Here is a 15,901-nt window from a genome sequence, read left to right as displayed (position 1 = left end):
GGAGTCCTAAGCCCAGGCCAGCCGGCCACCTTCTTACCACCTAGCCTTTCCCTCTTATCCACTTCAGGAGCAGATGAAGGCAAAGCGAAAAGAGGCAGAACTCCGTCAGGTGCAGTCTCAGGCCCACGGACTGCAGATGCGGCTCAAGTACTCACAGAGTGACCTAGAACAGACCAAGACACGGCATCTGGCCCTTAATCTGCAGGTGGGACCTGACTTTCAGCCCTGTTCACCAATGGCCATCCTCATATTCCTGCTCTATGCTCAGTTCTAGGGGTGGGGAAGTTGTCCCTCTTCCCTCTCTCCTCCCAGTCTGTTCCTGGAAACCAGGAATAGATGGCATAGAGTTAGACAGTCAGGGGTTTAGGACTTGGCTCTATGATATTAGGCAAGTTACTAAACCTCTCAATGTTCAAATCCTTTGATCATTTTTATATTGGTTTGTAAGAGTTTTTTGAAAAATATATTCCAGAAATGTCTTTTTCAAATGCATGTATTACAGATACTCAAAGAACATTCTGTTTGTTTGTTTTTGTAAACCTCTCAGTGTCCATTTTTTCATCTTAATCTGTAAATAATCTGTAGAAGTATAGGGTCCTTGCACAGATTGAATGAGTTAATACATGTGAAGTATTTAGACTGATTGCTTGTACCAAGTGAATGTTCAATAAATGTTAGGTGCTATTAACCTAATTAATTCATTCAGCAAATATTTGAGTTTCTTCTGAGTTTTGAAAGTGAGCTACAGATATTTCAGTCCCTGTGAGTGGAGGTACTTTTCTAGCTATATTAATGTGTTTGATTATGGGTGCTTCCCCAGACCACTCTGGAGGTGTTATATAATATGTAGTATGTATGTCATTTTTCTAAAATCAAGAAGTCTAAATTCCAGGACACACCTGGCCCCAGGGGTTACAGATGAGGAAAGTGTAGACCTGTAAATAACATTGTTTATTGTGTGCCCAGCCTTTTGGATTGAACCTGACAGACTGGAGGCCAGGGAAGGAAGCCATATGATGGTTCAAGTGAGAGATGATGCAGCCTTGAGTGGAGTAGTGCTAAGTCAGGTTCTCAGTGTGTGGAGAGTTAGCCCTTTTTGTCCATGGGACTGGTACACACAGGGTGGCTCTTTTTTTCTAAGGATCCTGGTCTCTTTTGTCTTCTCAATTCCATTTCTTACAGGAAAAGTCCAAGCTGGAAAGTGAGCTAGCCAACTTTGGGCCTCGAATCAATGATATCAAGAGGATCATCCAGAGCCGAGAGAGGGAAATGAAAGACTTAAAGGAGAAGATGAACCAGGTTGGTAGAGGATGTACCTGCCCAGCACGGGCAGGAATAGGATTGGAAGCAGCATTCTGACCCAAAGGGCCTTTTCTCTCCCTTGCTTCTCTCCTCAGGTAGAGGATGAGGTATTTGAGGAGTTTTGTCGGGAGATTGGTGTGCGCAATATCCGGGAGTTTGAAGAAGAGAAGGTGAAGCGGCAGAATGAAATCGCTAAGAAGCGGTAGGTGGAAGTCTGGGTGGAAGGGGGAGATTGAGGTATCCTTGAGCCCCTAGCCTGACATCTGGGGAGTCAAATACCATCATGACGTAAGGAGCAGCTTTTAGAATGATGGACATTTATTGTAGTCATCTTTAAAGAACAGGGACATCAGGGAAGCACGTGTCACAGTATAGGGATTAAGAGTGCCAGCTTTAAACATGGTTTACCTGGATTAAAAGCCCAGCTCCAAGGTTCATTTGTCTTGGATAATGACCTCTCTAAGCCCCAGTTTCCTTATGTGTCAGATAGGATAATAATGATACCTATCTCATAGATTGTCAGGTAGATCAGAGGTTGGGCTTAATCCTTATAAAGTATTTAGCATAATACTTAGCACCTACTAAGAGCAGTAGATAATAGGCCACAGCAGTGAAAGCCTAACCACTAGAACCACCCAGGGAACTCCCAATAGATACTAGCTTTTATTATTGTCCTTATCCTAATAGGTGATGAGTGAGAGGAGGGCCAAAGTTCTAGGTTGGAAGAATAGTAAGAACAAAGCAAGTTTCTCTTTTCTTTCCCACTTTAGTTATTCATTTGTTCAACCTTGTGCCAAGTTGTCCTATGCTAGGTATTGGAAACAGTGGGGAGATGAGGGTAAGATAGATGAACATGACAGTCTCTCTGAAGGAGGTCACCCCTTGAATCCTGGGCTTCAGTCAGCCCATCACCCATATTGTAACAGTTCATTGGTCTCCTACCCCCAAGCCAGGTTCAAGGGATATAGAATTGAATCAGAGACTGTTCCTGTCCTGAGGGAGTTTTGGGGTAGTGGAGGAGATAAACAAGTAGATTAGCAATTTCAGAATAATGCTGTACTTTAGGTAGATAGAAAGTACAGAGGAAAATGTTCAAGGAACTGTAGATCAACAAGAAGAAAAAAAAAAACCTAGAGACTCAGTAGAAGAATGGACAGGATGTAGTCATATCTAGCATTTCATGGAAAGAGAAGCTCGAATGGCTAATAACCATGAGTTGATGTTCGGTCTCATTCCTAATCAGATAAAGGCAAATTAAAACAACTTAGCAGCATTTGGTGAAAATAAGTCTACATGAGTCCTTTGACTTAGCAAAGCCACTCCTTGGGTCTGTATCCCAAAGAGTTTTGGCCACCAGGTCTCAAAGAGACAGATTCAGAGTTGTTCATCTTGGCGTACTTTGTGATAGTGGGACATTGATAGCAATGTAGACAGCTGTCACTGCAGGGAAATACAAGTTAAATGTGATGACTGTACAGACTATGGAATACTCTGTTCAGACAGGAACTAGATTTACAGGCAGTAACAAGGATAAATTTATAACACTGTACATTTGTGTAAATTTAAAAGCAACATTTTACAAGTATATGCATTTTAAGGTTATATACATATGTATGTATCTACCTATCTGTATATAATGTACATCACTTCGGTGTATTTGCTTACTGTAGGGAACATAATAGGAGTAGAAATCTGATTGAACCCAAGGAGACAAGGGAAAGGTCTTATACAGACAGTGATCATGAAAGTTACATGAACTCTGGGATATGATTAACTCAACTGCATCCAAAAGGGAGGAACCCAACAAAGTATAATAGAAACGAAGAACCTATTCGCAATCCTCAGGAAAGGTTTTACAGAACAAGGAGTGATGAACTGGAGACCTATAGAGTGATTTAGCCACCCAGGCAGTACACAGAATGGAATTCCAAGCAGTGAGAACAGCATGCTCAGAGGTGTGAGAGAGCATGCTTTGTTCTATAAACTAAGTATTGAATGTCTGGAGCAGAAAAATGGGGTCAGGAGGAAGGTGGGGGTGTTGGAGAGGTCAGCAGGGGCCAGATCACAGAAGGCTTTATGAGTCATTCTTAAGAGATTGAACTTAAAATTGCATAGCTCAAAATTATAGAGTTAATTACATTCTATTTGGATTATAGTGACTAATAGGTTTAAGCTGCTAGCAAGACATCTGGCAACATCTGTCACACCATATTGGGGGGTGGAGGGGCAGTTGGAAGTCATCCCTGCCTGTCCTGCTAATATCTGTGTATGCTAGTTGCATACTTTTTTAGTTTCTAAAGAGTTAGGAAGGAGGGAACTACCAGGGATCTGTTTTCTCCATTTTTTTTTTTTTTTACTATCCAATCTCTGCCCTCGTAGAAGTTCTGGGATCTTGGGGCAGAGGTATGTGCAGGGGTTTGGGGACAGTTGGAAAGAGTCAAAGCCCATGAACTGAATAGTCAGTCAACCTGGAGATGGTGATGATAACTAAAATTTATCGAGTACTTACTGTGTACCAGGCAAGGTTCTAAACACTTTATACGTATTAATTCCCAATAACTGAGGTAAGTACTATTGTTATTTCCATTTTTCAGTTGAGAAAACAGGTAAAGAGATATAATTAACTTGTCTGAGATTCACTACCAGTAAATGGCAGAGTTGGGATACCAGTCCTCTTATCCTACCACATTATATTGTAAGGATGCCATAGGAGAAGAATCCCAGGTTTTGGTGTTTATAGACTGGGATCTGATCTCACATTTGCTAGCTATGTGGCCTTGGGCAAAGTCTTTTACCTCTTGGCGAAAGTTTCCTTTTTTGTAAGATTAGGATAATAGTGCCTACTTGTAGAGCTATTCGTTAGAGGATTAGAGGTAATGTATGTAAACTACACAGAAGCTTAATAAATAGAAATTAACAAAGCTAGTGGATTCAGGTGGACCTTTTTATATCTGCTTCTAGGAACTTATCAGGGGAGGGCTCCAGTGTTTAAAGAAAAACTTAATAGAGTTTGGCCCAATCTCCTCTGCCTTGTGCCATACCTACAAAGCTAGGCCAGGGAACTTAGTTCTATAACTTGAGGGGACAGTTTTATATGGATCTGTGTGGATGAGCTCAGTGGTGACTTATATTCAGCAGTAACTGAGTCCCTGTGCCTTAGGCCTAGTTCTCCTTTCTCCCCACAGTTTGGAATTTGAGAATCAGAAGACTCGTTTGGGTATCCAGTTGGATTTTGAAAAGAACCAGCTGAAGGAGGACCAGGATAAAGTACACATGTGGGAGCAGACAGTGAAAAAAGATGAAAATGAGATAGAAAAGCTCAAGAAGGTAAGAAAGGAGAACATGAAAAACTAAAAACTAGGAGAAAAAATTAGAAGAGGTAATATCCATAATTTATAAAGCCCTCCTCTAAATAAGAAAAACACCAAGACCTAAATAGGGAGAAAAATGAGTGGCATCAACAGTTCAAGGAGAGATTCAGATAACCCATAAATACATATCCATAATTGAGCCTTAGTAGAACTCAAAGGAATGCAAATTAAAACAATAATTACATGTAATTTGTTTCTTACCACATCACCCAAGTTTTAAAAAAAAAAAGGATACTAGCATGTTATGTTGCACAAGACCAGCATTCTTAGGCCATATGGCAGCATCCATTGAGAGTCTTCAGAATACATTTCTCCTGACTCACTAATACCTGAGGAGATCCAAAGTGCTGGCATAGCTTTGTGCACACAGGTTGATAATGAGTGACAAATATTTATAGTTCCATATAGGAAACTGTCCCGTGTCTCCTGGGAATTAGGATTGAAGCAAATTATGCTACATTCATGTAAGTATTTGTGTAGTTTAATAGTTTCAAATTTGAGTGATATACTGACCTCTTTTAAAGATTTATGTCAGCTTAAAATATCCTTAATGTTAAATATGTACAAACGTACCACTTAACCAAAAAGCCAGGACAAACTTCCAAATTAATTTTATAATTAACCACATGAACTCAGTGAGCAGGTGATGGTGTTTTGCTGAAACTGAGTTCCTATTCACAGTGTGCCTGACTGCCATGGCTCAGTTTCTTTGAGTCAAGCACGCCTGTTCCAGTGGTTATTTGACAACTCATTTACCCACACTCCTTCTTTTTAAATTCCTGTGGAGCTTTTTTTTTTTTTTTTAATTTCTTTGGCTGCAGGTCTTTGTTAGGGCATGCAGGATCTTTAGTTGTGGCACTTGGGATCTAGTTCCCTGGCCAGGAATCAAACCCAGGCCCCCTGCTATTGGGAGTGTAGAGTCAACCATTAGACCACCAGGGAATTCCCTAAATTGCTGTGAAACTTTAGTTCCTTGCAACATCCCTACATGAGGTGATTTGATTCTCACTTGGCTTAAGTACATCATTTTATGTCTGCCTTTGTTGGTTGTTGGTTGTATGGTTTGGTTTTTTTTTTTCCTCCATTAAACCCTGATGACTGAAGTAGTCTTCTTTGGTGTCACTGCAATCTTCAATGCAAATAGAGATTGGGAAGTAAAATTCTGGGGCAGGAGTAGGAAGACATGTAGATGATCAAGAATCATCTATTTCTTTTTGACTTTTTATTTTGAAATAATTTTAAATTTAGCAGAAAGTTGCAAAAATAGTACTAAGAACTCCCATCTACTTGTCACCAAGATCATCAGTCATTATTTGCCATATTAGCATTTGCACTCTCTGTATGCATATTATTTCTTATGCATTGCAGATATATCCCCTTCTGTGACTTTCAGATCAAAATGAAAACGTTCTCCTTAAAAATCAGAACATAATAAGTAAGATTATAATCCCCATTGACTGGCCACTCTCAATCCTAGTCCTTTTACTCTTCCTAGGGCCAGTGTCATATAGAGTGAATTCTTCCAGACTTTATAGGCATTCATTACATTCTTATATGTGTGAAAAGTGAAAGTCCCTCAGTCATGTAATTACATTCTTATATGTGTGAAAAGTTAAAGTGAAAGTTGCTCAGTCATGTCTGACTATTTGTGACCCCATGGACTATACAGTCCATGGAATTCTCCAGGCCAGAATACTGGAGTGGTAACCCTTCCCTTCTCCAGCGACCTTCCCAACCCAGGGATTAAACCCAGGTCTCCTGCAATGCAGGCAGATTCTTTGCCAGCTGAGCCACAAGGGAAGTCCTCTTATATGTGTACTCATGGAAAACATATAGTATTATGCTTTTTAAAAACATTGATGTTGTTGTTGGTTGTGACAGTAATGTTGATGTGAAAAAGATGCTTAAATAACATTAAGTCAGAATATAGACTTTTAATTATAATTTAGTCTCAACTATATAGACTTGTCCGTAAGTAATATTGGGAGGTGATAGGCTAAATGTTAATTGGTTACCTCTGCCTGGTTGGGTTTCAAGTAATTTCTTTTTTTCCTCCTACTTCATACTTTTTTATACTTTGAACATTTCTACAGCAGGCAGTTTGTATATTGGGGTTGGGGGGAGGTCAACAAAATAATTTGGAAAAAGGTAAAGGAAGCCAGAGGAGTTATGGGGATTTGTAAAAGCAGAGCTCATCAAAGATAGATTCCAACAAACCACCTGGTAGAAAGGGTGGGCACAGAGGAAGAAGATTCCATTCCATTCTAGTGGGAATGGAGGGAAAGCCTTCACTTCTTGTCCTGTTCCCCCTGCTGGGCCCAGGAGGAGCAAAGACATATGAAGATCATAGATGAGACCATGGCCCAGCTACAAGACCTGAAGAACCAGCACCTGGCCAAGAAGTCAGAGGTGAATGACAAGAACCACGAGATGGAGGAGATTCGTAAGAAACTGGGGGGCGCCAACAAGTGAGTGGGTGCAGGTCTGGGCTTGGGGGAAGTACGTATTATGGGCAGCTTGCTGGATTTGGATCTCACCTATCTCCCTGGATCTTCTTAGGGAAATGACCCATTTACAGAAGGAAGTGACAGCCATTGAGACCAAGCTTGAACAGAAGCGCAGTGACCGCCACAACCTGCTACAGGCCTGCAAGATGCAGGACATCAAGTTGCCACTGTCTAAGGGCACCATGGATGATATCAGTCAGGAAGAGGTGAGTATCATGGCTGGTGGTGGGTGTGGGCTGTGAACAACATAACCAGGGATGGAGGATGAAGGTGGCCAGGGAGGGCAGGTGAGAGAGAGAAGGATGGTGGGTGAGGGTGGTGAGTGACAAAAGGAGGGATGCAGAGGAGATGAGGCAGGGTGAGGCTGTGAAGACAGGTGAGGTGAAAGGTAATAGCCTTGATGTGAGAGGGCAGTTTTGGGGTAGGGTGTTTGTTAGTAGGTGGAGAAGGAGGTAAGCCAGTAGAAGAGGAAATCATTCATTAACCTCAGGGACCTGAGCTAAGATAGTTCCAGCAGATTATGGATATTGGTTGTTGTTCAGTCACTCAGTCATGTCCAACTCTTTGTGACCCTATGGACTGCAGCATGCCAGGCTTCACTGTCCTTTACTATCTCCCAGAGTTTGCTCAAATTCATGTCTGTGGAGTTGGTGATGCTATCTAACCATCTCATCCCAAGAGCAAAGGAAGATGGAAGCTGAGGGTCCTGAGGGATGGTAACTTAGCTCCAGTGAGAGAGGCCGGTCAGGAGAGGGTTGGGTAAGGGACAGCAGCAACCCAAAGGTGATGAAGCATAGTTATGGGGAAGGGAAAGACACAAGCCAATAGAAGAGCCAAGGCATTTTATCCCCCAGAAGTGAGGCTTGATAGCAAGGGAGTGGGACTGTTAACTGAGAGGAGGTCTGCACTTGTCTTTGACCTAAACATGTATCTCAGTCCTACATGTGTTTCTCCCTCCTTTCTTCCCAAATAGCATTTCCATTTGATTCAGCAAAATCTTCTGAACGCTGGCAGTGTGCCGGGCATCATGGTAGCACATGATATAACTACTCCTAATCCTAAGCACAGCCTTGCCAGGCAGGCATGGTCCCATGTTACAGATGAGGGTTTGTGTGTTTAAATGAGGATTTGAGCAACAGCATGTCTTGCCCAGGGTCACACCATTAGTCAGTGTGTGTGAAGTCGCTCAGTCGTGTCTGACTCTTTGCGACCCCATGGACTGTAGCCTACCAGGCTCCTCTGTCCATGGCATTTTCCAGGCAAGAATACTGGAGTGGGATGCCATTTCCTTCTCCAGAGGATCTTCCCCACCCAGGGATCAAACCCTGGTCTCCCTCATTGTAGGCAGACGGTTTACCGTCTGAGTCACCAGGGAAGTCATTAGTCAGTGGTAGAGCCCAATTTTGAACTCAGGTCTTTCTGCCATCAAAACTGCTCTTCCTTCTACCATAAGTGCTTTCTATCGAGGTGCTTCTCAAAGGCATCAAAGGCTGCCAAGAAGCCCCCCTCTCCAGCCCCCTCTAGAGGTGTACTGTTATGGCCAGTCAGCTGTGTTTGACTCTCCCTCTCACTATTGCAGGGTAGCTCCCAAGGGGAGGATTCAGTGAGTGGCTCCCAACGGACTTCCAATATCTATGCACGAGAGGCTCTCATCGAGATTGACTACGGCGACCTGTGTGAGGATCTGAAGGTGAGGTTCAGTCTTGGGGGGTGGGGTCATCCTCCCAGCTGTCCAGAGAGAGGATCAACCCATCTGGGGCCCCTGTGGAGACAGACCATGTCTGGAAGGAGGGGCAAACTGCAAGGGAGTGAAGTTGTGATCTAGGTTCTCCCCTCATGTACACACAGACACAGGCATACATACAGCAGTCATTAACAAATGATCATTGCCTGTATCTATTAAGGGCTGCAAAATGGTAATTTTCTGATTTTTTTCATTCCTCCTATGTTTATTAATTGGATTTCTAAAAAGAACTTTCTCACATCAACTGTTTAGTTCCTTTGAAATACAGTTAGTACAGAAAAGGTAGAATAAATACTTAATTCCTTGCCTTTATTTCTCAGCTTTTAGAGTTGGTTGCCCTTATAACCTTTAAAGGTGACCAGTAAGGTTTCTAATTTATATTTTTTATGAACTTAAGTGCTTAAATGTGTTTTGGTATTTTTCAGTCTATTTGGAGTCATTTTTCTTTCTGATACTCATATTATCCCATTCTTGGCCATTGGGAGCCACTTCACATTGATTTTTGCTGATCTTATTTTTAGATTTTTATTACAGAAAACTTCATATGCATGAGTAAAATAGTACCGTGCTGCCTCATGGCCATCACCGGTTTCAGCAGTTATCAACTCATGGCCAAACTTGTTTCATGTGCACCCCGACACACACCATCCTCTCTGCCCTCCCCACCCCAGGATATTTAAAAGTAAATTCTGGACACCATGTCATTTCATTTGTATTGTAAATATTTCATAATGTATCTCTATAAGAGAAAATTCTTCAAAATATTAAGAATTATCATACCAAAAACCCAATAGCTTAACCTTGTTATATATTATTATATAATTACTTAATATTAATATTATGATCAGTATTCACATTTCCCGGATTGTTATACACACACACACTCTTTGCTTGTTTGAATTGAGAGTCAAATAAAATGAAAGAAACAGATAATTGATTTAGTGATTGGTTGATGTCTCATTTAATCCAAAAGTTCCTCCTGTCTATTTTTATTTTTCTCTACAATATTTATTGTTGTTGAAGAAATTTGCTTATTTTTCCTGAAGGATTTTCTATATTCTATACTGTTGATTATGCCCTGTGGTTTTTAAAATATTGCCCCAGAACAAAGCAAAAAAATGAGTTCTGCTAGACCCTGTAGTTCCTGTAAGTGGGTAGTTAAATGTTGATCAGTGCTGTTAAATACAGATATAGTATGACTCACGTGTAACTTTTAAAAAGTGAAATTAATTTTAATACTATATTTTGTTTAACCCAGTATATCCAAAAGAATTAACATTTCAATGGTAAACATTATAAAATTTATTGATGAGATATTTGACCAGCTCTGTACTGAGTTTTCAAAATTCATTATCTGTTTTACACTTCTAGCATATCTCCATTTGGATTCTAAATTTTCTTCAAAAATACTTGATCTGTATTTAGATATCCTAAAGTTTACAATTGAAAACAGAGAACCACATACCCAAGTTGTTACAAATATACTTAGTTTAGTAGTAACTGAATTGTCAGTTTTTAAATTTAAATTATCTAACATTCAGTAAAATAAAAACTTCAGTTCCTCAGTCATGCTAGCTGCATTTTTCATGTTCAGTAGTGATGTGTGGCTTGTGGCCGGTATATTGGACAGCTCAAATCTAAAGGTTTGATTGGATTCAAGTTTTGGGGTTTATTTGGTCAAGACTGCTTCAAATGAGGTTGTTACTTCCATCAAGAGGTTTATAACATCTGGTCAGTGGCTCTTCTTGTGTAGCTTGCAGCCATGATGATTATTGCCTAGACCCATTATATAATTTGTCAAGGGTTGCAAAATGGTCATCTTAGTCTTATCATTTCTTTATTAGCTAGAACACTGTAAAGAGATTTTCTCTCATCAATTATTTGGTTACCCTGGGGTATTTTGTATAGGAAAGGCAGGATATATGTGCTGGATTCTTTCTCTTTATCAGTTTATAATGAGTTGGTTCTTTGGCATTCTCAAGATATGGCCACCGAGTTGTTTTCATGTTGTTATGAACTTTTAGATTTAAACATTTGACGTGTTGCACTCTTATGATTATTATCCTTATTGTATGAAGTCGTTGGCATCTTTGGCCCATGGGGACTCATTCAAATTGGCTTCTGAATAATTTTGACACATCCTTTATATTTTCCACCCTAGATATGGAATTAGCCATTTCTCTGAAAAGCTCTGACTTCTTTTTCTCAGTTCAATTCAGTTCAGTCGCTCAGTCATGTCCAACTCTTTGCGACCCAATGGACTGCAGCACTCCAGGCCTCCCTGTCCATGGCCAACTCCTGGAGTTTACTCAAACTCATGTTCGTTGAGTCAGTGATGCCATCCAACCATCACATCCTCTGTCGTCCCCTTCTCCTCCTGCCTTCAATCTTTCCCAGCATCAGGGTCTTTGCCAGTGAGTCAGTTCTTCCCATCAGGTGGCCAAAGTATTGGAGTTTCAGATTCAACATCAGTCCTTCCAATGAATATTCAGGACTGATTTCCTTTAGGATGGACTGGTTGGATCTCCTTGCAGTCCAAGGGACTCTCAAGTTTCTTCTCCAACACCATAGTTCAAAAGCATCAATTCTTTGGCACTCAGCTTTCTTTGTAGTCCAACTCTCACATCCATACATGACTACTGGAGAAACCATAGCCTTGACTAGACGGACCTTTGTTGGCAAAGTAATGTCTCTGCTTTTTAACATGCTATCTAGGACTTCCCTGGTGGCTCAGATGGTAGAGCATCTGTCTACAATGCGGGGAGACCCGGGTTCGATCCCTGGATCGGGAAGATCCCCTAGAGAAGGAAATGGCAGCCCACTCCAGTACTCTTGCCTGGAAAATCCCATGGATGGAGGAGCCTGGTGGGCTGCAGTCCATGGGGTCACAAAGAGTTGGACACGACTGAGCGACTCCACTTTCTTTCTAGGTTAGTCATAACTTTCCTTCCAGGGAGCAAACATCTTTTAATTTCATGGCTGCAGTCACCATCTGCAGTGATTTTGGAGCCCAGAAAAATAAAAATCAGCCACTGTTTCCACTGTTTCTCCATCTGTTTGCCATGAAGTGATGGGACTGGATGCTATGATCTGTTCTTCCTAACCTTGTATTTCCTATAAATTGGAAGTTTGAACTGTTTTAGAGGCTTGATACGTTTGTGTTAAGTAATTTTTTTGCAAGAACATTTCACTGCATACTATCCCCCAGCCCCATCCCTGCCTCCGGCTGTGCTGAGTGATTTGCAGAATCTTAGTTCCCTGACCAGGGATTGAACCTGGGCCACGCCAGTGAAAGTGCTGAGTCCTAATCACTAGACCACCAGGAAATTGCCTACTGTGTACTTTATATTGCTGGAGGCACGTGTCAGTGTCCTACTATGCATGATGCTAAGTTTGAGCCTCAGTTAAGGTATCTATTGCCAGATTTCTCAATACTAAGCATACACTTTTACCATTGTAAGTAATAAGGAATCTTTAGGGTGACTTTTTGGCATCTTGTGAATATCTTGTTCCCCTAATATTTCTTTTTTAACCCAGTGGCTTTCATATTTTGATTCATCTTAATTTTGTTTTATAATTATGTAAATTCGTCATTTGATTCTAAATCCAGAAGTATAATACAAAGTATGTGAAGAGAAGTTTAGTTTTCTTTTCTTGTCTAACTTCACCTCCCTCTATGTGTGACCATTTCAGTTTTTGGATTATCATTTTGTTGTTGTATGTTTAAAATACAAACATACTTATATGCAAACATATTCACATTCTCTCTCTTAGATAAAAGATAGCATTCTGTTGTGTACCTTTCATATTTTATTTCTACTGAATCCATGAATCACTCCATAGCAATATATAGAGAGAGGGATGTTCAAAAAGGCTTTTCTTCAAAAATATATGTGTGTGTGTGTGTGTGTGTGTATCCATCCTTCCTGTGCTTGAAGTCATTCGGTGGCACCTCACCTACGATAAAGCCCAAATTTCTTACAAGGCATAAAAGACACTTATCATTGGGCTTCTTCATGTGCCTCCAGCCTTGCCTCTATCTAGTGTACATGCACGCACGCACACACACACACACACACACACACACACACACACACACACACACACGCACACACACACACACACACACACACAAAACAGTTGCTACTGTTGCCATGTTGAATTGCCCTTTATTTGGCACTTTTTTTCTTTTCCTGCACCGCTTGGTTTGCAGAATCTTAATTCCCTGATCAGGTATTGAACCCAGGCTCCAGCAATGAAAACACCAAATCCTAACCACTGGACCACCAGGGAATTCCCGTTTGGTTTTTGAAGTTCATTAAAGTTGGTTACTCTTTTGAATTGCTTTGATTTCCTTGAACAAACCATGGATAAACCCTGGTTTTGCATGTGATATGTGCATAGAAGACTATTCTTTCTCTCCATTCTCACCATTCATCCTATAGGCCTGAGCTTAAAAATATTCCTGAAAGCCTTCCTTATCCCGTATCTGAGTAAGTGCACTTGTGTGCTGACCCATCACCATCTGTTTATGATTGTTTGGTTATTCACTATATGAGATTGTTTACTTATATACATTCCTCTGTTACTCCATGAGCTCTATGAGTACAGGAGCCCGGGCTCACGAGATAAGAGGGGCCAGTGCCTGGTGTTGGAAGGCATTTAGTAATATTTATTGACTAAAAGTGACAGAAAGGCACAAGCCCAGATATGCATTGCAGTATCCATAAGACTTAAAACCAAGTTCAAGTGGAATTTGCTCAGGTGTAGTGATCTGAGCAGAAAATATGCATTGTCTTATTCATTGTACAGCTGTAAATGGAGTCCAGACGAGCCTGTGTGGGAGCCTATAGGTCACCCTGAGATGGTGCTCGCTCATGACCTTGGCTGAGAGCCAGAGAGGGGCACCATCAGCTGAGAGATGGAGAGGCTGACAGGGCCTGGGGGAAGGGCTTTATTATTGTTGTTCAGATGCTCAGTTGTGTCCGACTCCTTTGTGTCCCCACGGATTGCAGCACACCAGGCTTCCTTGTCCTTCACCATCTCCCGGAGCTTGCTCAAACTCACACCCAGTGAGTCAGTGATGCCATCTTGTCCTCTGTCATCCCCTTCTCCTCCTGCCTTCTATTTTTCCCAGCATCAGGATTTTTTCCAATAAGTCAGCTCTTCGCATCAGGTGGCCAAAGTATGGGAGCCTCAGCTTCAGCATCAGTCTTTCCAGTGAATGTTCAGAGTTAATTTTCTTTAGCATTGACTGGTTTGGTCTCCTTGCAGTCCAAAGGGGAAGGGCTACAGATGAGAAAAGTGACATGAGCCTGTAATTTCTAGGGACAGTGGGAAATGGTTACTTTGGTCAGGATCTGATGAGAGCAGCAGGGTTGGGAAAAAGAACCTGCCTTCTGCATGGGAGCAGGCCCCCACTGGATCAGGTATCTCTGTAGGGGCCTGGCCCTTCTTAATGCTGCTGGGCCTGGGCTTTGCAGGATGCCCAGGCTGAGGAGGAGATCAAGCAGGAGATGAACACGCTGCAGCAGAAGCTGAATGAGCAGCAGAGTGTGCTCCAGCGTATTGCTGCCCCCAACATGAAGGCCATGGAAAAGCTGGAAAGTGTCCGAGACAAGTTCCAAGAGACCTCAGACGGTAAGAGTTTCTTCTTTTACTCAGGCCTAAGATGAAGGCAGGAGTCTGGAGGTATGGCAGGGGCCTATTGTACATACCAACAGCTCCTGTTCTTACATGCTTTTTTACTCAAAACTCCCAAGAGCCCTAAGTAGTAGGGAATTATCACATCTGCTTTAGAGTAGAGAACTGCTGAGGTTTAGAGAAAGAATGACCTGCCTAAGGTCACACAGCATGTGACCAACCCACTGGACACAGGTGATTGTGGAATTGTCTTCCTGGGCCCCTCCCCAGGCATTCCTCTCCCTGTGGGATGTCCCTGTTCTGTGTATTGTCACTTGTTTTTGCCAGAGCATGGATCTCAGCCTTGGCAGAGCCTGGGTACTGAGGGGTCGCCTGTCTTTCTCTTGTGGTAGAATTTGAGGCAGCCCGAAAGCGAGCCAAGAAGGCCAAGCAGGCATTTGAACAGATCAAGAAGGAACGCTTTGACCGCTTCAATGCCTGTTTTGAATCAGTGGCCACCAACATCGATGAGATCTACAAGGCCCTGTCCCGTAACAGCAGTGCTCAGGTAGGCTGGAGCCCCTTGCCCAAATGACCCTTACCCATCCTCATTTGACCTTCCCTCTAGGCTTCCTGTCCTCATTCCCATCTAGACCTGACCCATCTCCTTTCCCCCTAGGCATTCCTGGGCCCTGAGAACCCTGAGGAGCCCTACTTGGATGGCATAAACTACAACTGTGTGGCTCCTGGCAAACGCTTCCGACCCATGGACAACTTGTCAGGGGGGGAGAAAACAGTTGCAGCTCTGGCCCTGCTCTTTGCCATCCACAGGTAAGGCTGTGCCCCCTGCAGGGCAGTTGGTGGAGACTGTGCTGAGGCCACCAGAGGCTCTGGGGTCCAAGGATATGCATAGATCTGCAGAGGTGAAGATGATCTGGTGGACTTTGGATTGCATCTGTTTCCCTACCTGCTGCAGCATATCTGTCCTTGGTTTCCTGGACTTATCTTCCCAATCCACCCTCATCCATTCTGCATGCCCTCCCCTGCATGTATTCAGTCCCACCTCCAAGCTTTTGCTCACATGGTTGCTGGCTCATAAGCCCTTTCTTTTCATGCAAATCTAGCTTGGCCGTCACCTACTACCCCTTCACATTGCATTCTCCTCCTCCTGTTCCTCTAGGAAGCCTGCTTCAACCACTGTGGCATACCCTGACCTCCCCTTCCTAAATGCCAACAGTCCTTGAATCTGACTGCCCCCCACAACTTAGTGCTTGATTGTACAGCGTCAGTCAGTGAGCATTTCTTGATGGCTGGTCTTTACCATCCTGTTGGGGGATTAGGGACACAGATGAGTC

General features: G+C 42.4%; 1 protein-coding gene across 1 annotated transcript in view; it reads left to right on the top strand.

The window, feature by feature from the left end:
* Positions 1-15,901, top strand: part of SMC1A (structural maintenance of chromosomes 1A) — a 37,290-nt gene that overhangs the window by 13,980 nt on the left and 7,409 nt on the right. Inside the window, exons 13-22 of the mRNA XM_068962966.1 lie at positions 68-205; positions 1,183-1,299; positions 1,398-1,504; positions 4,488-4,629; positions 6,996-7,141; positions 7,233-7,386; positions 8,760-8,870; positions 14,408-14,564; positions 14,960-15,114; positions 15,226-15,377. Of these exons, the coding sequence (XP_068819067.1) occupies positions 68-205; positions 1,183-1,299; positions 1,398-1,504; positions 4,488-4,629; positions 6,996-7,141; positions 7,233-7,386; positions 8,760-8,870; positions 14,408-14,564; positions 14,960-15,114; positions 15,226-15,377 (1,379 nt within the window). The remainder of the gene's footprint in view (positions 1-67; positions 206-1,182; positions 1,300-1,397; positions 1,505-4,487; positions 4,630-6,995; positions 7,142-7,232; positions 7,387-8,759; positions 8,871-14,407; positions 14,565-14,959; positions 15,115-15,225; positions 15,378-15,901) is intronic.

Source organism: Capricornis sumatraensis, chromosome X (genome assembly GCF_032405125.1).
Source record: "Capricornis sumatraensis isolate serow.1 chromosome X, serow.2, whole genome shotgun sequence".
Lineage (NCBI taxonomy): Eukaryota > Metazoa > Chordata > Mammalia > Artiodactyla > Bovidae > Capricornis > Capricornis sumatraensis.
Note: the sequence above shows the minus strand (reverse complement) of the source record. Positions and strands in the feature narration are given on the sequence as shown.